Source organism: Cherax quadricarinatus, chromosome 79 (assembly GCF_038502225.1).
Source record: "Cherax quadricarinatus isolate ZL_2023a chromosome 79, ASM3850222v1, whole genome shotgun sequence".
NCBI lineage: Eukaryota > Metazoa > Arthropoda > Malacostraca > Decapoda > Parastacidae > Cherax > Cherax quadricarinatus.
In genome coordinates, this window is record NC_091370.1 from 18,973,497 (window position 1) to 18,998,111 (window position 24,615).

The following is a 24,615-nucleotide window of genomic DNA, read 5'->3' on the forward strand; positions in this document are numbered from 1 at the left end:
CCTGTCTGTATGAGCATATGTCTGTGTGAGCATGTGTCAGTAGGAATATGTGTTAGTAGGAGTATGTGACTGTAGGAGTATGTATCTGACCATGTGTCTGTGAGCATGTCTGTACGAGCATGTGTCTGTGTGAGCATGTGTCTGTGAGCATGTCTGTACTAGCATGTGTCTGTGTGAGCATGTGTCTGTGAGCATGTCTCGGCCTTCTCTACTCTTCTCGCCCTATTTGTTACTTAACAATGGTCCAGAACGGATCGAAACGTCATCATAAGATCCTTTCCTAATTGCGGGTTTGTGGTGACTTCGTTACTAACTAGAATGACTTCCTGTAGCATTTCGATACAAAGATTGTCTGGCCAGTCTCTGGGCTGACCCAGACTGGGGATTCCTTACTTAATGAGTGATTGCTGGGGCTCACTAATGTTATTCTTGGAAGTTATTGCAGGATGTTGGTTGGTTAATGGGGTTTAGAGCCTATGCAATACACGTGGGGCGTTAAGGCTGTATCACACCTGTTTACCACCAGTCAAGAATACTTGAACACCCAGAATAATAAAAAACTGTGTATATACACTGAGATATATACACATTTCAGTGTATATTTTTTTATTATTTTAAGATATCTATTTTTTCCAGTAATTCCAGTGTATCATATTTATTGCAAAGAAATCTTTTTGTTTTATTATTATTATTATTATTATTATTATTATTATTGGGAAGTGCTGTACCCACAAGGATCATACAGCATCTAGGATAGTGTTAAGTTATCAGGTTTGATCCAGGGAGAAGGGATCATTGGGGTAGCTCCAATTATGAACGCCGTGAGAGTCAGTAAATGATGTTGAGCTGGTCAACGCACCTTGCAAGGTCGCTTCTGAGAGGGTGAAGCCGCCAGCGTCCTCTCCTCAACCCGCCTCCAGCTACATATTAAAAAAATGTAAACAGGCTTTTAAAACTTTTACATGCGTCGAAACAGAATATATTTATATATTGAAAATACCCATAGTTATTTATTGTATATTTTACAGCAGTAATATTTACACAGATAGCTCAAGGCTTAAATGTTTACATACATATTTGCAATGTTTGGCTGTTGGGTTGTTAGATATTACAAATGAGAATCCTATGGTGCCGGGAATTCTTGTCTTGTTTTCCTGACGATTTTATTTAACGTAACCTAGGATAGATTCATAGAACCACGTCATGAAACGCTTGTGCTGTTGCCTGACGAACCTTACTTAATAAGATAGATTCGTGTGAAATTTGTAACTAACTGTATTTCACTTATAATATGAAGTGCCGGGCTGTGTTTTTTCTTCTAGTACAAATACTTCGTTGTTTGCGGTCTGGTTATTGTTACATATTGCAGTTTATTTCGTTCTAGTGCATTACTTTTTTAATGAATATAATTTTCTTTGATTAACGTATGTTCCACGAACGGTGGGCAACCACAAATAAAGCTGGATGACACGTTGCGGAGGAACTTGCAAGGAAATACCCGTAGTAGCGTGTCTTATTAAAACTGGCTGTGTCATTCTGAAGTGGAACAACCTGGGATGACTTTTTTGTTTAGACTTTTGAGAGATGGGGATCTTCAGATTCGCCAGTAAGAGCGGTCACAGGACCTCCCAAGTGAGAGCAATCACAAGGCCTCTCGAGTGAGAATGGTCACAGACCTAACAAGTGAGAACACACAAAACCTAGCGAGTAAAAGCAATCACAGAACTTCGCGAGTAATCGCGTTCACAGGACAGCGAGTGATTTGTTCTCCTGACCACCAGTAACTGCGTTCTTAAGACTAAGACTGCAAATAACTACGGTTTCAGGACCACGAGTGATCACACTACCAACACCGTGAATGACCAAGCTCCAAGAAATTCCCCAGTTAAATTAAACTATATTTGGGAACCTGAACTAATGAGAATTTGCTGCTTCACGAAAAAATGTTCATCTAAGGATTTTTCTTGAATATGGCAAAAAAATATTGAGATAATTACCACTGATGTCATGGTAGTTGCTATGAGGAATCATGGCAGCTTCCATGGGAGTAATGGTTGGTAAATCTTGCTAGTTTGCAGATCGTTTCAGCTGGATGACTTACACATTGCCTCAGGTAAAATAGGTGTAATTAGTGTTTGCTCCTTGGTGAGTCATTGTGTAAGGATCTGTGGTGAGGTGCAGTAGGTGCTTGTGGTTCATGATAGCCTCTGGGGATTTGTGGCCACTTCTGGTGACCTCTGATAACTTCTTGTGATCTTTGGTGACCTTCAGTGGCCTCTGGTTACTTCTGGTGACCTCTGATAACTTTTTGTGATTTTTGGTGACCTGTAGCCTCCGGTTACTTCTGGTGACCTCTGGTAACTTCTTGAATCCATGGTGACCTTCAGTAGCCTCTGGTTACTTCTGGTGACCTCTGATAACTTCTTGTGATCTTTGGTGACCTACAGTAGCCTCTGGTTACCTCTAGTGACCTCTGCTAACCTTTGGTAACCTCTGATTCCCTGATAACATCTGGTGGCCTATATTGGCCCCCAGTAACGTCCTGTCAATGGCTGTTAGTGACTTGCAATAGCCTATTTCCTAGGTTATCTCTGATAACTTTTGTTGACCTTTGGTAGCCTCTGGAGATCACTGGAGACCTTTATTGACATTCAGTAGTTCCTGGTGAGTCCTTATCGTTCAGTGGGTCTCTGGTGGCTACTGGTGATCTTTGCTAACCAGCAATATCATCTGGTGATTTTGAAGACTTCCGGTGACTTCTTACCTTCCTTGATTACTGGTGATCTTTGGTGACCTCTGACGAACATTTTAATCTTGTTGACTCTGGACTCTGTAATTTACTATCACTCGACCCTTGATCCTGGTGAGGGGCTCTTGATCCGAAGAACTGGAACTACCGTCCCCGTCTTCGTATCAAGCCTAACTAGCTGCCATTTTCCAGGTGTAAGTAAGTAAGTTTATTCTGGTACACACAAATACAGTTACATAGATTGTCATACATAGCAGCATATGTGTACAGAACCTAGGATAACGCAAAAAAGTCAGTGACTTATTTCCATTGGGGTGCTATATGACAATAATCTGTCACTCCATTTTCTAAAATTTAGGCGAGTTTATCATAATTTTTTAGGTGACTAATGTTTAGTTAGGATGAATTTATAAATGACTGAAAACATTGAAGATAATACCTGACATCTCAGTGTAAATAAATTGAGAATTTACTTTAATATATATTTTTGGTATTAAATCATTCTTGATTGGTGAATAGGTGAAAGATACATGTGCAACACTTGGGTATCTTTATTACCGAAACGTTTCGCCTGCACAGTAGGCTTATTCACTCAAATACAAGAGAAACAGGTGAATGTATCACTGCAGACAAGAAGTCGACAGTTTTGGAGCCTAATTCACCAACTGTCATTCCTGTTACTGAGTTTAATGGCTTGATCGATCATTCTTTGGGAAGCTGAAGCCTAACGAGGCCGTCTACAATATTTTCTGCGATGTGTAACAGGAGTGCAGCAGAGACGCTTGCTGGAGTGGGAGATGCTTGTGGAGTGGGAGTTGTCTCCAGCAGCAGTTACTGTTAACGTTGTATCTTCTGGCTTTCTTTGGACCGGTTTAGAGAGGAAGATGCTGACAACTTGTTCATGTGAGAGTATTCCATGGTGCGTGTGTGGGTGGATGTGACAATGATACCTGCTTGACGTGTAGAGTTCACATGTACATGTAGGTTCTGAATGCCCCGCAGATATTCAGCGCTCCAACCAAGTGGAAAAATAATTTAAGAGTTTTTCCTTGTCATCTTCCCTCCAGAAATCTGGAACGAGCGTCACGCTTCTGCACTTTGTGTTACCTCAAGTTTTAATTTTGTACTAATTATTGTAAATGGAATATGTAGAGGATGTTTGTGTGTCCTTCAGGAGGTGTTTGTAGTGTGTCAGGAGTCACAGAAGTGTCCAGCACACTAAGACAAGTAGTAGGGCTGTCTCAACGAGATGTACAGATCTAGTCAGTCACTTAGAAGAATGAGTTCAGCGTCGGCAAGTTAGTTATCACTGCTTCCCTGGTTCACCATAGTAACGCTCAGAACATTGAGTTAATACAGTTATCCCACTGGCCTCTGTACCATGGTTCACTATTAGAATGTCGGCTACTCCAGATTCATATGTTCTTTGTGTTGCAGAATCTCAACCACAGTGCCAGCACCACTGAACATATCAACTCATACCATAGATCCGTGTCAGGTAATTTTCCCTAACATACAATAAATAACATAATTACCAAGATCACATTAGCAGACCAGCATAAGCTGAAGGCCCTCGCATGGGGTACGTCTCTCTGTGTACATACACCCCATAGGAGTTGTGGAGGGCCTGGGTAATGGGAGGGAATCATTTGTGATGTTAGGTACGATTCCTTGGATCAAGAGCCGCCAGCATCAAGGTAACAGCCCTCTACGAGGACAAAAAGGTAGACATACCTGTCAGTCCTGAGCGGGAGTCGAACCAGCAGGTTGAGTCACCTCACATATTACATCACTATGTTATTAAAACATTTGATTGCAGCTGTTGCTGCTGCAGCCGCCACTAACACACCATTGTACCCACCAAATCAACTAGTTACCCTTGTACTTGCCTCATTCATGTCGTTTGAGTATGATGTATAAGACATGTTCAAAACTTTGCTCTCTTTATTTCCGAAATTATATATTGATTGACACCCAGGAGCTAGAAGTTTCTTCGGGCTGAGGGACTGACACCTCAAAATTATTTCTTCAAGGCAGATAGATTAGGCTAGGTCATAGCCGTATGATGACCCGCAGCTGGAGCTTTTAGTCATCTGACCGAGGCCTTCCGCTGGCTTACCGGTCCACCTCTTTAAAAAATTATATATATATATATATATATATATATATATATATATATATATATATATATATATATATATATATATATATAATATATATATATATACATAATTGCTTTGTGATAATATTTACGTAATATGAGAGTGAATTGTTGACAAGAGGAAACTGATTAGTGTCAGCTGATAACGACAGAAACAAGTTGATGTTAGAATGGGAATGTTAATGCTCTGAATATCCAAACACTTCTAGTGCTATGTCCCCTCAAGGTAGGTTCCTTGACGCTGGTGAGGGGCTCTTGATCTAGGAAATTGGATCTGTGCTCCAATTCCATGTATTAAGCCTGAATACCTTCCACATTCCCCCCACAGGCGCTGTATAATCCTACGGGTTTAGCGCTTCCCCTTGATTATATTAATAATTCCAGTGCTATGTAAAACACAGAACAAACTCACCTGCAAGGTGTGCAGTTAGTTTAACATGTTTATTATGCACCCCATACCCATCCTGTGGGCGGTAGTCACCCCATACCCATCCTGTGGGCGGTAGTCAAAAGATTACAGAGGTACATAATTGGTCCAGGGACTGGACTCCAAAGTTTTGATAGCTGAGCAAGTTACAAAGGTAATGAACTAGATCTGGTCATAATCATGACCAAGTTACAAAGGTAATGAGCTCCAGGTATAGAGTTGGTCACACATGAATAATTGCAAAGGAAATGAATCAAACACATTAATCATGAGAATTTACAAAGGTAATGAGCTCCAGGTTAGAAAGTTGTTTTCTAAGGTAACGAGACTATATTAACTTCAAAGGAACTCAAACACGGTAATGTATTCCGTTTATTATTATATTTTTTTTTTTTATTCGCCGGTATTCTCCCGGCCCGGGTCTTTTCCAAGTAGTGGTGACCCGGCCTTGGCTCCCTATCTGGGGAGTGTCTCGAGACGTAAGTCTCCCATGGGAGGAGGCACAAGTACTCCCTCATCTTTGGGACCAACTGTCCCCAGGCCTAGCCACATTCCCCGCCCTCACGGGGCTCGTAGGGAGAAGCTAGGCCTCTGGTCTGCCATCTACCCCGCCTCGAAGGGGCTCGTGGGGATGGCAGCCTTATGAGCTGCAGATGGTAGCAAGCTCAGGCCTTTATTATTATTATAATTATTGTAATTATTATTATTATTATTATTATTATTATTATTATTATTATTATTATTATTATTATTATTATTATTATTATTAATAGTAGTAGTGTTATTAGTATAAGTGTATTTGGATTGGCATTGAGGTATAACTAACATAATTTATTGTTGACAGATCGTGGGCAGCAGTACAACATTATGCTGCCGTGGGCTGAGTGTTGGAGGAGACAGGCGACTGCATTAGTAGTGTTTGTCCTCGTCTCCCTCACCACTGCCCACCCGTTCCTGTACCTCAGAGGTAGTCGCTACGGTAGGATCTACTTGTCTGTTGTTGTAGGCTAGACGCATGGCTCTAGACGCTGCTAGTAGCGTCTACATTACTAACATCGCATCTTGCCTAGGTAACACCTTACTTCGTAGATTAATAAGGAATATATTTTTGGGGTATTGGTGGTAATTACGTTTAAATCAAAGGGAAATATGATTTACAGTCTTTTGGATTCAGAGATCTTTACTACGCATCAAGACACTCACTTTAAGACGTCTATCTGGATTTGCGATGGCGTTTATGTATATTGTGACATTAATGTTATTTTTGTGAGTTTCTGGGTACAGGTTAGGTGATTGTAATGATTACTGTTTTTTTTTCATATTTCCAGTATGGTACTTTCTCAGTTTCCTTTCTTAGCCTTCTATTTTCACTAATTTTTACTAGATGGGTTGGTAACCAATATTTCTTTCATTCTCTTAGCATGTCCTGATCTTCTCGCAACCTTATATTGTCCTCCGTTTGTATCCTTAATTTTTTTTTGCATCGAACAAGAACAAGGGTATGTTGGAGTACACCGCCGTGGGTAGCTCGTTAAAATACACACACACAAGAAAAGAGTATGGGACCTTGCACCGACCCCTGAAGGACCCCTGGTAACACTAACTTTCTTACACTATTTATTAATATACCTTCCGTCGTCTGCCTTTCAGGGATTCCCTAATAGTCGCTAATACTTTGCCAGTTACTTCTGTTTGAGTCTTCATCATATTAAGTAGCCTTTTGAGTAACAAAACTCTTTTCGATCTAGCATAGTGCAGTCACTTGTTCAGATAGGTTGCTTGTCTGCCCCGTGTTGAGGGAAGGAAGTAAGAAGCTTCACTAATACTTGTGCTGAATGACCAACAGGAATTTTACGCTTCGGAAAATACCACTTCATTGAACAAAATTTCCCTTCCTTTTCGTAGCAATCTTGTCGATATGTTGGGGGTGGCAGTCAAGTCTTGGTACTTCATCACAATTCGTTCAGTGAATATAGTTCTTATCTGTTCGTTCTCCTTTCCCTCTCTGTCATTGTCTCTTGTTTCTTTGTGAAGTTGCTGTGTCATCTTTCACTGTTTCTTCTTTGTAAAGTTGCTCCGGCATGTCACTAACTTGTTCCAATGTCAAGTTGCTCCGGCATGTCACTAACTTGTTCCAATGTCAAGTTGCTCCGGCATCTGTCACTAACTTGCTCCACTGTCAAGTTGCTCCGGCATCTGTCACTAACTTGTTCCACTGTCAAGTTGCTCCGGCATCTGTCACTAACTTGTTCCACTGTCAAGTTGCTCCAGCATCTGTCACTAACTTGTTCCACTGTCAAGTTGCTCCGGCATCTGTCACTAACTTGTTCCACTGTCAAGTTGCTCCGGCATCTGTCACTAACTTGTTCCACTGTCAAGTTGCTCCGGCATCTGTCACTAACTTGTTCCACTGTCAAGTTGCTCCGGCATCTGTCACTAACTTGTTCCACTGTCAAGTTGCTCCGGCATCTGTCACTAACTTGTTCCACTGTCAAGTTGCTCCGGCATCTGTCACTAACTTGTTCCACTGTCAAGTTGCTCCGGCATCTGTCACTAACTTGCTCCACTGTCAAGTTGCTCCGGCATCTGTCACTAACTTGCTCCACTGTCAAGTTGCTCCGGCATCTGTCACTAACTTGTTCCACTGTCAAGTTGCTCCGGCATCTGTCACTAACTTGTTCCACTGTCAAGTTGCTCCGGCATCTGTCACTAACTTGTTCCACTGTCAAGTTGCTCCGGCATCTGTCACTAACTTGTTCCACTGTCAAGTTGCTCCGGCATCTGTCACTAACTTGTTCCACTGTCAAGTTGCTCCGGCATCTGTCACTAACTTGTTCCACTGTCAAGTTGCTCCGGCATCTGTCACTAACTTGTTCCACTGTCAAGTTGCTCCGGCATCTGTCACTAACTTGTTCCACTGTCAAGTTGCTCCGGCATCTGTCACTAACTTGTTCCACTGTCAAGTTGCTCCGGCATCTGTCACTAACTTGCTCCACTGTCAAGTTGCTCTGACGTCACTAACTTGCATCTGTCACTAACTCGCTCCACTGTCAAGTTGCTCCGGCATCTGTCACTAACTTGTTCCACTGTCAAGTTGCTCCGGCATCTGTCACTAACTTGTTCCACTGTCAAGTTGCTCCGGCATCTGTCACTAACTTGTTCCACTGTCAAGTTACTCCGGCATCTGTCACTAACTTGTTCCACTGTCAAGTTGCTCCGGCATCTGTCACTAACTTGCTCCACTGTCAAGTTGCTCCGGCATCTGTCACTAACTTGTTCCACTGTCAAGTTGCTCCAGCATCTGTCACTAACTTGTTCCAATGTCAAGTTGCTCCGGCATGTCACTAACTTGTTCCAATGTCAAGTTGCTCCGGCATCTGTCACTAACTTGCTCCACTGTCAAGTTGCTCCGGCATCTGTCACTAACTTGTTCCACTGTCAAGTTGCTCCGGCATCTGTCACTAACTTGTTCCACTGTCAAGTTGCTCCAGCATCTGTCACTAACTTGTTCCACTGTCAAGTTGCTCCGGCATCTGTCACTAACTTGTTCCACTGTCAAGTTGCTCCGGCATCTGTCACTAACTTGTTCCACTGTCAAGTTGCTCCGGCATCTGTCACTAACTTGTTCCACTGTCAAGTTGCTCCGGCATCTGTCACTAACTTGTTCCACTGTCAAGTTGCTCCGGCATCTGTCACTAACTTGTTCCACTGTCAAGTTGCTCCGGCATCTGTCACTAACTTGTTCCACTGTCAAGTTGCTCCGGCATCTGTCACTAACTTGTTCCACTGTCAAGTTGCTCCGGCATCTGTCACTAACTTGCTCCACTGTCAAGTTGCTCCGGCATCTGTCACTAACTTGTTCCACTGTCAAGTTGCTCCGGCATCTGTCACTAACTTGTTCCACTGTCAAGTTGCTCCGGCATCTGTCACTAACTTGTTCCACTGTCAAGTTGCTCCGGCATCTGTCACTAACTTGTTCCACTGTCAAGTTGCTCCGGCATCTGTCACTAACTTGTTCCACTGTCAAGTTGCTCCGGCATCTGTCACTAACTTGTTCCACTGTCAAGTTGCTCCGGCATCTGTCACTAACTTGTTCCACTGTCAAGTTGCTCCGGCATCTGTCACTAACTTGTTCCACTGTCAAGTTGCTCCGGCATCTGTCACTAACTTGTTCCACTGTCAAGTTGCTCCGGCATCTGTCACTAACTTGCTCCACTGTCAAGTTGCTCCGGCATCTGTCACTAACTTGTTCCACTGTCAAGTTGCTCCGGCATCTGTCACTAACTTGTTCCACTGTCAAGTTGCTCCGGCATCTGTCACTAACTTGTTCCACTGTCAAGTTGCTCCGGCATCTGTCACTAACTTGTTCCACTGTCAAGTTGCTCCGGCATCTGTCACTAACTTGTTCCACTGTCAAGTTGCTCCGGCATCTGTCACTAACTTGCTCCACTGTCAAGTTGCTCCGGCATCTGTCACTAACTTGTTCCACTGTCAAGTTGCTCCGGCATCTGTCACTAACTTGTTCCACTGTCAAGTTGCTCCGGCATCTGTCACTAACTTGTTCCACTGTCAAGTTGCTCCGGCATCTGTCACTAACTTGTTCCACTGTCAAGTTGCTCCGGCATCTGTCACTAACTTGTTCCACTGTCAAGTTGCTCCGGCATCTGTCACTAACTTGTTCCACTGTCAAGTTGCTCCGGCATCTGTCACTAACTTGTTCCACTGTCAAGTTGCTCCGGCATCTGTCACTAACTTGTTCCACTGTCAAGTTGCTCCGGCATCTGTCACTAACTTGTTCCACTGTCAAGTTGCTCCGGCATCTGTCACTAACTTGTTCCACTGTCAAGTTGCTCCGGCATCTGTCACTAACTTGTTCCACTGTCAAGTTGCTCCGGCATCTGTCACTAACTTGTTCCACTGTCAAGTTGCTCCGGCATCTGTCACTAACTTGTTCCACTGTCAAGTTGCTCCGGCATCTGTCACTAACTTGTTCCACTGTCAAGTTGCTCCGGCATCTGTCACTAACTTGTTCCACTGTCAAGTTGCTCCGGCATCTGTCACTAACTTGTTCCACTGTCAAGTTGCTCCGGCATCTGTCACTAACTTGTTCCACTGTCAAGTTGCTCCGGCATCTGTCACTAACTTGTTCCACTGTCAAGTTGCTCCGGCATCTGTCACTAACTTGTTCCACTGTCAAGTTGCTCCGGCATCTGTCACTAACTTGTTCCACTGTCAAGTTGCTCCGGCATCTGTCACTAACTTGTTCCACTGTCAAGTTGCTCCGGCATCTGTCACTAACTTGTTCCACTGTCAAGTTGCTCCGGCATCTGTCACTAACTTGTTCCACTGTCAAGTTGCTCCGGCATCTGTCACTAACTTGTTCCACTGTCAAGTTGCTCCGGCATCTGTCACTAACTTGTTCCACTGTCAAGTTGCTCCGGCATCTGTCACTAACTTGTTCCACTGTCAAGTTGCTCCGGCATCTGTCACTAACTTGTTCCACTGTCAAGTTGCTCCGGCATCTGTCACTAACTTGTTCCACTGTCAAGTTGCTCCGGCATCTGTCACTAACTTGTTCCACTGTCAAGTTGCTCCGGCATCTGTCACTAACTTGTTCCACTGTCAAGTTGCTCCGGCATCTGTCACTAACTTGTTCCACTGTCAAGTTGCTCCGGCATCTGTCACTAACTTGTTCCACTGTCAAGTTGCTCCGGCATCTGTCACTAACTTGTTCCACTGTCAAGTTGCTCCGGCATCTGTCACTAACTTGTTCCACTGTCAAGTTGCTCCGGCATCTGTCACTAACTTGTTCCACTGTCAAGTTGCTCCGGCATCTGTCACTAACTTGCTCCACTGTCAAGTTGCTCCGGCATCTGTCACTAACTTGTTCCACTGTCAAGTTGCTCCGGCATCTGTCACTAACTTGTTCCACTGTCAAGTTGCTCCGGCATCTGTCACTAACTTGCTCCACTGTCAAGTTGCTCCGGCATCTGTCACTAACTTGTTCCACTGTCAAGTTGCTCCGGCATCTGTCACTAACTTGTTCCACTGTCAAGTTGCTCCGGCATCTGTCACTAACTTGTTCCACCGTCAAGTTGCTCCGGCATCTGTCACTAACTTGTTCCACTGTCAAGTTGCTCCGGCATCTGTCACTAACTTGTTCCACTGTCAAGTTGCTCCGGCATCTGTCACTAACTTGTTCCACTGTCAAGTTGCTCCGGCATCTGTCACTAACTTGTTCCACTGTCAAGTTGCTCCGGCATCTGTCACTAACTTGTTCCACTGTCAAGTTGCTCCGGCATCTGTCACTAACTTGTTCCACTGTCAAGTTGCTCCGGCATCTGTCACTAACTTGTTCCACTGTCAAGTTGCTCCGGCATCTGTCACTAACTTGTTCCACTGTCAAGTTGCTCCGGCATCTGTCACTAACTTGTTCCACTGTCAAGTTGCTCCGGCATCTGTCACTAACTTGTTCCACTGTCAAGTTGCTCCGGCATCTGTCACTAACTTGTTCCACTGTCAAGTTGCTCCGGCATCTGTCACTAACTTGTTCCACTGTCAAGTTGCTCCGGCATCTGTCACTAACTTGTTCCACTGTCAAGTTGCTCCGGCATCTGTCACTAACTTGTTCCAATGTCAAGTTGCTCCGGCATCTGTCACTAACTTGTTCCAATGTCAAGTTGCTCCGGCATCTGTCACTAACTTGTTCCACTGTCAAGTTGCTCCGGCATCTGTCACTAACTTGTTCCAATGTCAAGTTGCTCCGGCATCTGTCACTAACTTGTTCTAATGTCAAGTTGCTCCGGCATCTGTCACTAACTTGTTCCACTGTCAAGTTGCTCCGGCATCTGTCACTAACTTGTTCCACTGTCAAGTTGCTCCGGCATCTGTCACTAACTGCTCACAGTCTACTGTATAATATATTACCACAAAGTATTATTACATAACACTATATTATATACTAGTATTATATTAACAAAAAGAGCAAATGTAAACTACTGTATAATAAATTACTGTATAAAATATGTGTCAATATTTTTGTCATTATGTTTGAGTTAAACTTGCTTAATAATTCCTCAAGTATATTTTCACTGATAGATATTACAGTGTATTAATGCGCGTATTTATAATTTGTGATCAATTATATTAATATTTTTAGCGTAGTTTGCAAACGAGTTATTTAATACTAGTCTATTGTTGCTGGAACAAAACTGTGTTCTCATAAGAATGGAGGAACACTGCAGCAGGCCTACTGGCTCATACTAGGCAGGTCTTTCTCAAAACAACCATTCCCACCTACCCAATTATTCAACAGCACCGTTAATATAGCGTCTTCAGTAGTAGTAATAAACCATACCACGGGTGGGGCTAGAACCCGCGGTCAGAGAGTCATAAAACTTCAGACTAGTTCGATGAATCTTATTGTAGCTAGCTGGTCCAGTGGCTAACGCGTCAGTCTGGAGTTTTATTACTTTGACCGCGGGTTCTAGCCCCACCCGCGGTATGGTTTGTTTACAATCGTGTCATTACGATTTCGTGAGTAAGAATAGTAATAATAATTAAGGGTCTACTTTCACCTACAGGTTATGGACGAAACATTCGCCCTCTCCCGTGTACCGATAAGAAGATAAATGAGGCTGGGGTGTGTATGTTCGCCTGGGACTGTAAGGAGGCTAATGGAACCCACCTCGGCACTTGTATTGACAGGTTAGTCTTACTATCATTAACATACTACGGAGTCATACAGCGCCTGGGTAATGGAAGGAGGATAATGAGCTGTGATTCAAAGTCACTTCACAAGCATCAAGGCACCTCCTGAAAGGGTGTTAATTTTATTAGTACACATGTTTGACATCAATGTGAACGTAAAAATGTACAACTTTTCTGTGATGAAACATCAAAGTGTAGTAGACACTTGCTGGTGAGTTAAGAAAACTCACATGGAGACAAAATAGAGTGTAAACAGATAGTGTTTGCGTCCATCATCTTGTCAGATCCTCACTATTGAAGATTTCAAACGGATCGCAAAATACAGTCCGATTTTACTCTTTCTGTCTCCATGTGGGTCTTCGCAAATAATTTATATCTGTGTCTATGTTGTCTTCGTAGATAAAAATATATAAACAGATATTTGCTTAATGTTCCAGAAATGTTTTTAATTCTCTTCTTTCCTACAGATTTTATTTTGGTTCGTGTTGCAAGCTGCAGTCTGCCGAGGCTCCCCCATCAGAGATCACTAACGAGATACCATCATCCGGTTCTCCTATGATTCCTGGTTTCGTTCCGGCGACCAAACCCGAAACCATCAAACCGGGACCCGCAGGGTCTGCTCCTGGACTCGTTTCCGGCCAAGTATCGACAGTTGTAGCAACCACCAGCGGACAGACTGAAGCCACTCCTGGTACAACTGGATCTCCTCTCGAGCAAGCTGGGACCACTCTTGGGCAAACTGGAACCACTGCTGAAACTGGAACTACTGTTGAAACGAATGGAACCACTGTTGGAACAACTGGCTCTACTCTCAGCCAGACTGGAACCACTGGATCTAGTATTACCACTGCTGGAACGACTGGAGCTACTGCTGGAACAACTGGACCAAGTATTACCACTGCTGGAACGACTGGAATCGTTGTCGAACTGCCTGGAACGACTGGAATCACTGCTGGATCGACTGGGACGACTGTTGGAACGACTGGGACCACTGCTGGAACGACAGGAATTACTGCTGGAACGACTGGAAACACTGTCGGGATTAGTATTACCACTGCTGGAACTACTGGAATCACTGTCGGACAGACTGAAACCACTGTCGGGCCGACAGGAACCAATGATGGAATTAGTATTACCAGTGCTGGAAACACTGGAATCACTGTCGGAACGGTTGTTAATCAGCCAGAAACCACGGCTGGAACCCCTGTTGGAACGACTACGACTGGAAGCACGGCAGGAGCGACTGAGACCACTCTTGGGCCGACTGACACCACTGAGGGACATACTGCAGCCACGGATCACACTGGAACCACAATCGATGGACCGACTGGACAGGCTGGAATTACTGAAGAACAAACAGGAACCAATAGCACTTATACCGAGGAGGTACATCCTTCAATAGAAGCCACTGAAAGGCCAGGTTCTACCGAAGAAAGTGTTACTTCAATGGAACCTACACGCTTGCAGTTACCTACAGGAGTGGTGGTGGGTGGTACTGAAGGAGGGCTGTCGGATCAGGAGCAAACAACCGAAACCACTTCCTCTTCAAGTACCATTGACGAAGGCGAGACCCAGACGCTAAGACCAGCGGACGAAGAGCAGACCAGCAGTGATGAACCTTCCACAGCGACAGAGGCCAGTGTAGCTGTTGACCCCGAGCCTACTCATACCGAGGTAACTCATCCCGGTGTCACAGTGCAAGGTGATACAGAGACTCCTAACGATGCTGGAAGCACGACTGGGTCTTCTGCAACTCCTCTTGATGGGGAGGTTACTCTTCCACACTCTCAACCTACCCTCCCTAATTTGCAATCTGCTACACCGATTAGCGCTCCTGCTACCGAGTCCACGGGTTTACAAGAGTCTACTATGCTTCCCACAACAGTCTTTTCTGAAGGAGACGACGTTACAGAAGTAGAAACTACATCAGGTTCTATAAACGTGGAAGATAAAACTACACCAGTACCAGAAGTGGTCACAACCAAGCTTCCTGTCACTGGTTTTCCAGAACCTGCCACAACACTCGTTGGCACAAGCCAGGAAGTGGAAACAACCATCGATCCCAATTTCTCTCCGGCTTCTGCATCTCCCGAACCGGACGATGCAACCGAGATTATATCAGGAACAACCTTACCGAGTAGTACCAAACCCACTGATGAACCTGAGTCAGCCATCACAACCCTCCCACAGGAGGGGCTCGACCAATCAATTTCCCCTGCATCTGTTACTCCACGACCAGGCACTGTCAGCTCCCCGGAAAGTACAACACTACTGCCCTCTGGACACTTCCCAGTAATCTTCCCCGGATGGGAAACTACTGAGGAGCCTTTCCCGACAGATACCTCTGACAGGACTACAGATCAGCCTGAGGCCGCACACTCGACTCCTAGCGTCAGCGAAGAAACTGACAAAGCCTCCAACAAGCCCGACATCGTTGAGACTACTTTAAGTCCCGGTGGTGTTGCTACGGACAAGCCTGAATCTGTGACGGAAAAGCCTGTTAGTGTGAACGTCACTTTCAAGCCTAGTGTGGTTGTGATGGAGAAGCCTGTAGGGGGCGGGGTTATAAGTATTGGGCCAGGGATTGTAGAGGTAACAGAAAAACCTGTCACTGAAGAAAGCACTGTCAAGCCTACTATTGTAGAATTGACGGAGAAGCCTGTCACTGAAGAAAGCACTGTCAAACCTACTATTGTAGAATTGACGGAGAAGCCTGTCACTGAAGAAAGCACTGTCAAACCTACTATTGTAGAATTGACGGAGAAGCCTGTCACTGAAGAAAGCACTGTCAAACCTACTATTGTAGAATTGACGGAGAAGCCTGTCACTGAAGAAAGCACTGTCAAACCTACTATTGTAGAATTGACGGAGAAGCCTGTCAGTGTAGATGTCGCTGTCAATCCTGCTATTGAAATTACGGAGAAGCCTGTTAGTGGGAACGTTACAGTAAAGCCTGATATATTGAATGCCACAACAACAGAAGGTTTTGTCGACGAATTTCTGGTGAAATTAAATACTTCGAATTACAAAGACAGTAAGCAACATTTTTTGTTTAATATTTCTTAAGTATTAAATGTGAACTTTGAACAACTTCTGCAACAATGTACGTCTTCTTTTATATATTTAGCATAAAAATCTACGTAATATCAGTACTTATGGAAGTTTTGTATATTTAATTTATTGAAAATAATTTAGCTTATAATGGTTACTATCCCATGTCGTAGTGACTGAGTGGCTACGACAAAAATCTGAATTGTAATATTAATTATATCTAACATATTTTACTGTTAAGAGTGGACTGTATATTAGAGTATATGACGTCTGCTCTCAGTTGATAATTTCATTCATTTTTATGCAGTGAGAAATAAGCAGAAGTGTTTGGATAATGTTTGATTAAATATATATATATATATATATATATATATATATATATATATATATATATATATATATATATATATATATATATATATATATATAGATATATATATATATATATATATATTTCCATAGTTTGTGGTGTTCCCGTCTACCCGACCGGGCGGATAGTTGGTGGTAACGAGGCTACGTTTGGAGAATGGCCCTGGCAGGTGAGCTAAAGCCGTAAGGGTCATACAGTGTCTTGGGGTGGGAGGTAATCAAGGGGTGAGCTAAACCCGTAAGGGTCGTACAGCGGGGAATGTGAGGTAATCAACAGTGACTTAATAGAGAGAATGAAAAGTAAATCTTCGGATATTTTTTTTTACATTGTTTAATTGATCGTTGTTTTGTATTGTATTTTCTACATATTTTCTTAAATATTTCAGTGTTGCTTAGGATGACTAAGGTAAGTGTTATACACACACATACAAACATGCAGGAATACACACACGTATACAGATACATAAATGCACACACACACACACACACACATTAGTAGCAACCGGTGAAGAGGCGGGACCAGGAGCTAAGACTCTACCCCTGCAACCACAAATAGGTGAGTACGTGTAGTGCAGTCTTAAAGGGCACGTAAGTTCCCCCGTCTTCTAATAACATGTTCATTTTTCCACTATAATCTACCTTGTCCATAATTACTATCACATTTGCTGTGTCTGTTCCGTAAGGTGAAGTCCAGGATCTTTCCTCTCATGAATTAAGGAAAGATCCTGGACTTCACCTTACGAAACAGACAGCAAATGTGATAGTAATTATGAACAAGGTAGATTATAGTGGAAAAATGAACATGTTATTAGAAGACGGGAACTTAGTTCCCCATAATGACCATCGTGTAGTCGATAACCTTTAAACTAGCAAATATAAATATACACACATACAAGCACATTACGAGTTATGTATAATGTAATATCTTTGGTTCTGTGTTATATAATATCGTACCCTACTCTCCTAGTATCCTACTTATCCTGGACCAGGGAAAAAGTGTTCCCGTTAAGGCAGTGACTGTGTCATGTTAACCCACATGTCTCCTGACAGTGAAAGTCCGTCAATAAAAACAAACAGTAATCCTTAACATGTCCTATATAACCCAAGTTAAGTGTCGTAATGACTGTTAGTGGATAAACAATAATATGTAGGGACTCTAACCGTGGTGTTGGGCCAAATATGTACAAGAACCGTGGTTCGAGTCCCCACCCCCAGTATTATGTTTATTAATGCCTCATGTAAATGTACAGTAGTAGAATACGTACACTAAGATAATTTATTCCAGTTAAATGTGTTGCTTTTAATTTCTTTTTCAAATTACACTCTCATATATATATTGTACTGAGAGACATACACCTCTCCGTGTATACATAAGCTCTTAGTGTACATACACTTCAGAAAACACTAACGTAAGTTGTGTTGCTAGCCAAACTTCTCGTTAACAATAAATTATCACCGCGTATTAGTGGTGTACATTGACTTATTTTGAAAGGAAATTATTGCTGTATATTCTATATTGAAACCATTGCACCTCACTATAGTCTAGGTCATGTGACAGTATCAAAATTTACTCGGTATAACAACCCATCGTATTTTTTTCAAATTTCATTAGTGTTGCATGCATCATTCAGCTTATAAAGCTTGGTGTTGGCAGTAATTGTCAGCTACAGCAGTTTTATACACCTTGAATCATACTGAATTAAACTGTTGTTTTGTGTGTGGAAGTTTTGTTAGTGGTTACCCTCATGTGTGTTGCTACAGGTGTCCTTGAGGCAGTGGAGACAAGTGACCTTCCTTCACAAGTGTGGAGCTGCTCTTCTTAATGAAAACTGGGCCATTACAGCTGCTCACTGCGTGGAAAAGTGAGTAAGACAGTTCAAGTAACTTAACACAGTTCAAGAAATATAAATAACTCTAGACTGCAGAGTAACACAAAGTATTGTTAACGTAAATGTAAATTATCAACCAGACTTTAATAATGTGTAGGCTATTTTTAATATTTTGCGGCCAAATAAGTAATGTCACATCTGTGGGCTTTTCTTGGGTAAGCTTATCACACAGTCATCCTCCCCATTACCATCATCACACCCATATAACCTATTATAAACACCATTCTTCATTCTGCCATCACATTTTTATATCCTCCTCTAAGCAAACCATACCTAAATTAAACTATCCATACCATATTTAATCTGACATGTAGTATAACTTGAACCACAACCTTACGTGTATCTTGTAACAGTGTACAACCAGAGCAGCTTCTCCTACGGCTGGGAGAGTTTGATCTGGAGAGATCTGACGAACCATACCCCTTCGCTGAGAGGAAAGTTCAGATTATCGCTACTCATCCCAAGTTCGACGCTCGCACTTTTGAATTCGACCTGGCTCTCCTCAGGTAACTTAAATACGTCTCGTGGAGGTAGAAAGATATAGGGGATTCTAATATTATGTTTAGGAGGAGTACTTTGATGAAGGTTAAGAACTCTACCTACCATTCCATGAACGATAATAATTATTATAATCAAAATGTTAACCAGCACCTGGTTAATGAGAGGTAATAAGGTTTGACTCAATGACATGGCAAGTAGATCCAAGTCTTTGGAACACGAAACCTTGATTAGTATCAGTTCACTTCCTTTGCATTGGGTGTAGGAGAATGTTTAGTACACTAAGGCAGTGTATAGACAGGTATGACGGTATTAGACAGTTGTTATATAAATAAAGTAAAAGTCAACAAGACTTTCTAAATAAAGTTGGTGTATCCCAAGACTAAATAACGTTGGTCCCTCCAAAGAATAAGGAAAGTTGGTCCCTTCCAAGACTAAATAAGGATGGTAAGAGTGGTCTGTCTCTGTGTTAGGTTCTACGAGCCAGTCAGCTTCCTGCCCAACATCATCCCCATCTGTGTTCCCCAAGATGACTACAGCTTCCTCAATAACACTGGTTACGTCACCGGCTGGGGAAGACTCTATGAAGGTAAGTCCTCCTGACACCTATGTTGACACAAATATCAAAATCGGTCGAAATATCGAAATCTGTGCCCGTATGAAATTAAAACTGCCAGACCGCTGAATCAATCCCCATTACTTCTTACACGATGTGTTACTTTTTGACAGTATGATGGCATTCTTATGTCATATATCAGTCTCCAAATTGCTGAAATTATGTGGAATGGGTCTTGGCTCTTCATTTTATTTTAAATGGCAGACTTGTGCATTCCAGTTGGCCGTTTGAATGTTATTTCAAGTTTGTTTAGGGACATTGTAAATGTTTGACATTTATTTTTAAACAAGGATGTGTTTTATCAACATTAGCAAACTTACATTCACTGACAGCACCACCACAACACTAACCACTACTTCAACTACCATTATCACCACCACCACAACACTAACCACTACTTCAACTACCATTATCACCACCACCACAACACTAACCACTACTTCAACTACCATTATCACCACCACCACAACACTACTTCAACTACCATTATCACCACCACCACAACACTAACCACTACTTCAACTACCATTATCACCACCACCACAACACTAACCACTACTTCAACTACCATTATCACCACCACCACAACACTAACCACTACTTCAACTACCATTATCACCACCACCACAACACTAACCACTACTTCAACTACCATTATCACCACCACCACAACACTAACCACTACTTCAACTACCATTATCACCACCACCACAACACTAACCACTACTTCAACTACCATTATCACCACCACCACAACACTAACCACTACAACTACCATTATCACCACCACCACAACACTAACCACTACTTCAACTACCATTATCACCACCACCACAACACTAACCACTACTTCAACTACCATTATCACCACCACCACAACACTAACCACTACTTCAACTACCATTATCACCACCACCACAACACTAACCACTACTTCAACTACCATTATCACCACCACCACAACACTAACCACTACTTCAACTACCATTATCACCACCACCACAACACTAACCACTACTTCAACTACCATTATCACCACCACCACAACACTAACCACTACTTCAACTACCATTATCACCACCACCACAACACTAACCACTGCTTCAACTACCATTATCACCACCACCACAACACTAACCACTACTTCAACTACCATTATCACCACCACCACAACACTAACCACTACTTCAACTACCATTATCACCACCACCACAACACTAACCACTTCTTCAACTACCATTATCACCACCACCACAACACTAACCACTACTTCAACTACCATTATCACCACCACCACAACGCTAACCACTACTTCAACTACCATTATCACCACCACCACAACACTAACCACTACTTCAACTACCATTATCACCACCACCACAACACTAACCACTACTTCAACTACCATTATCACCACCACCACAACACTAACCACTACTTCAACTACCATTATCACCACCACCACAACACTAACCACTACTTCAACTACCATTATCACCACCACCACAACACTAACCACTACTTCAACTACCATTATCACCACCACCACAACACTAACCACTACTTCAACTACCATTATCACCACCACCACAACACTAACCACTGCTTCAACTACCATTATCACCACCACCACAACACTAACCACTGCTTCAACTACCATTATCACCACCACCACAACACTAACCACTGCTTCAACTACCATTATCACCACCACCACAACACTAACCACTGCTTCAACTACCATTATCACCACCACCACAACACTAACCACTACTTCAACTACCATTATCACCACCACAACACTAACCACTACTTCAACTACCATTATCACCACCACCACCACAACACTAACCACTACTTCAACTACCATTATCACCACCACCACAACACTAACCACTACTTCAACTACCATTATCACCACCACCACAACACTAACCACTACTTCAACTACCATTATCACCACCACCACAACACTAACCACTACTTCAACTACCATTATCACCACCACCACAACACTAACCACTGCTTCAACTAACATTATCACCACCACCACAACACTAACCACTACTTCAACTACCATTATCACCACCACCACAACACTAACCACTGCTTCAACTACCATTATCACCACCACCACAACACTAACCACTACTTCAACTACCATTATCACCACCACCACAACACTAACCACTACTTCAACTACCATTATCACCACCACCACAACACTAACCACTATTTCAACTACCTTTATCACCACCACCACAACACTAACCACTACTTCAACTACCATTATCACCACCACCACAACACTAACCACTGCTTCAACTACCATTATCACTACCACCACAACACTAACCACTACTTCAACTACCATTATCACCACCACCACAACACTAACCACTACTTCAACTACCATTATCACCACCACCACAACACTAACCACTACTTCAACTACCATTATCACCACCACCACAACACTAACCACTACTTCAACTACCATTATCACCACCACCACAACACTAACCACTGCTTCAACTACCATTATCACCACCACCACAACACTAACCACTACTTCAACTACCATTATCACCACCACCACAACACTAACCACTACTTCAACTACCATTATCACCACCACCACAACACTAACCACTACTTCAACTACCATTATCACCACCACCACAACACTAACCACTACTTCAACTACCATTATCACCACCACCACAACACTAACCACTTCTTCAACTACCATTATCACCACCACCACAACACTAACCACTACTTCAACTACCATTATCACCACCACCACAACACTAACCACTACTTCAACTACCATTATCACCACCACCACAACACTAACCACTGCTTCAACTACCATTATCACCACCACCACAACACTAACCACTTCTTCAACTACCATTATCACCACCACCACAACACTAATCACTGCTTCAACTACCATTATCACCACCACCACAACACTAACCACTACTTCAACTACCATTATCACCACCACCACAACACTAACCACTACTTCAACTACCATTATCACCACCACCACAACACTAACCACTGCTTCAACTACCATTATCACCACCACCACAACACTAACCACTGCTTCAACTACCATTATCACCACCACCACAACACTAACCACTGCTTCAACTACCATTATCACCACCACCACAACACTAACCACTGCTTCAGCTACCATTATCACCACCACCACAACACTAACCACTACTTCAACTACCATTATCACCACCACCACAACACTAACCACTACTTCAACTACCATTAGCACCACCACCACAACACTAACCACTGCTTCAACTACCATTATCACCACCACCACAACACTAACCACTGCTTCAACTACCATTATCACCACCACCACAACACTAACCACTACTTCAACTACCATTATCACCACAACCACAACACTAACCACTGCTTCAACTACCATTATCACCACCACCACAACACTAACCACTACTTCAACTACCATTATCACCACCACCACAACACTAACCACTACTTCAACTACCATTATCACCACCACCACAACACTAACCACTGCTTCAACTACCATTATCACCACCACCACAACACTAACCACTACTTCAACTACCATTATCACCACCACCACAACACTAACCACTACTTCAACTACCATTATCACCACCACCACAACACTAACCACTACTTCAACTACCATTATCACCACCACCACAACACTAACCACTACTTCAACTACCATTATCACCACCACCACAACACTAACCACTGCTTCAACTACCATTATCACCACCACCACAACACTAACCACTACTTCAACTACCATTATCACCACCACCACAACACTAACCACTACTTCAACTACCATTATCACCACCACCACAACACTAACCACTGCTTCAACTACCATTATCACCACCACCACAACACTAACCACTACTTCAACTACCATTATCACCACCACCACAACACTAACCACTACTTCAACTACCATTATCACCACCACCACAACACTAACCACTACTTCAACTACCATTATCACCACCACCACAACACTAACCACTACTTCAACTACCATTATCACCACCACCACAACACTAACCACTACTTCAACTACCATTATCACCACCACCACAACACTAACCACTGCTTCAACTACCATTATCACCACCACCACAACACTAACCACTACTTCAACTACCATTATCACCACCACCACAACACTAACCACTACTTCAACTACCATTATCACCACCACCACAACACTAACCACTACTTCAACTACCATTATCACCACCACCACAACACTAACCACTACTTCAACTACCATTATCACCACCACCACAACACTAACCACTGCTTCAACTACCATTATCACCACCACCACAACACTAACCACTACTTCAACTACCATTATCACCACCACCACAACACTAACCAGTACTTCAACAACCATTATCACCACCACCACAACACTAATCACTACTTTAACTACCATTATCACCACGACCACAACACTAACCACTACTTCAACTACCATTATCACCACCACCACAACACTAACCACTGCTTCAACTACCATTATCACCACCACCACAACACTAACCACTACTTCAACTACCATTATCACCACCACCACAACACTAACCACTGCTTCAACTACCATTATCACCACCACCACAACACTAACCACTACTTCAACTACCATTATCACCACCACCACAACACTAACCACTGCTTCAACTACCATTATCACCACCACCACAACACTAACCACTACTTCAACTACCATTATCACCACCACCACAACACTAACCACTTCAACTACCATTATCACCACCACCACAACACTAACCACTACTTCAACTACCATTATCACCACCACCACAACACTAACCACTACTTCAACTACCATTATCACCACCACCACAACACTAACCACTACTTCAACTACCATTATCACCACCACCACAACACTAACCACTACTTCAACTACCATTATCACCACCACCACAACACTAACCACTGCTTCAACTACCATTATCACCACCATACCACAACACTAACCACTGCTTCAACTACCATTATCACCACCACCACAACACTAACCACTGCTTCAACTACCAT

The 24,615-nt window shown here is 42.9% G+C and overlaps 1 protein-coding gene across 4 annotated transcripts in view; it reads left to right on the forward strand.

Annotated features, from left to right (window-relative positions):
* Np (serine protease notopleural) overlaps positions 1-24,615 on the forward strand; it is a 98,662-nt gene that overhangs the window by 58,645 nt on the left and 15,402 nt on the right. For 2 of the 4 annotated variants that reach the window (XM_053797119.2, XM_053797117.2), the window contains exons 2-8: positions 6,182-6,304; positions 12,921-13,044; positions 13,515-16,081; positions 16,561-16,637; positions 18,229-18,329; positions 18,710-18,862; positions 19,328-19,443. In XM_053797119.2, coding sequence (XP_053653094.2) covers positions 6,205-6,304; positions 12,921-13,044; positions 13,515-16,081; positions 16,561-16,637; positions 18,229-18,329; positions 18,710-18,862; positions 19,328-19,443 — 3,238 coding nt within the window. In that variant the 5' untranslated portion in view covers positions 6,182-6,204. Of the gene's footprint in view, positions 1-6,181; positions 6,317-12,920; positions 13,045-13,514; positions 16,082-16,560; positions 16,638-18,228; positions 18,330-18,709; positions 18,863-19,327; positions 19,444-24,615 lie in introns of all 4 variants that reach the window. The other 2 variants (XM_053797116.2, XM_053797115.2) reach the window with 1 other exon arrangement.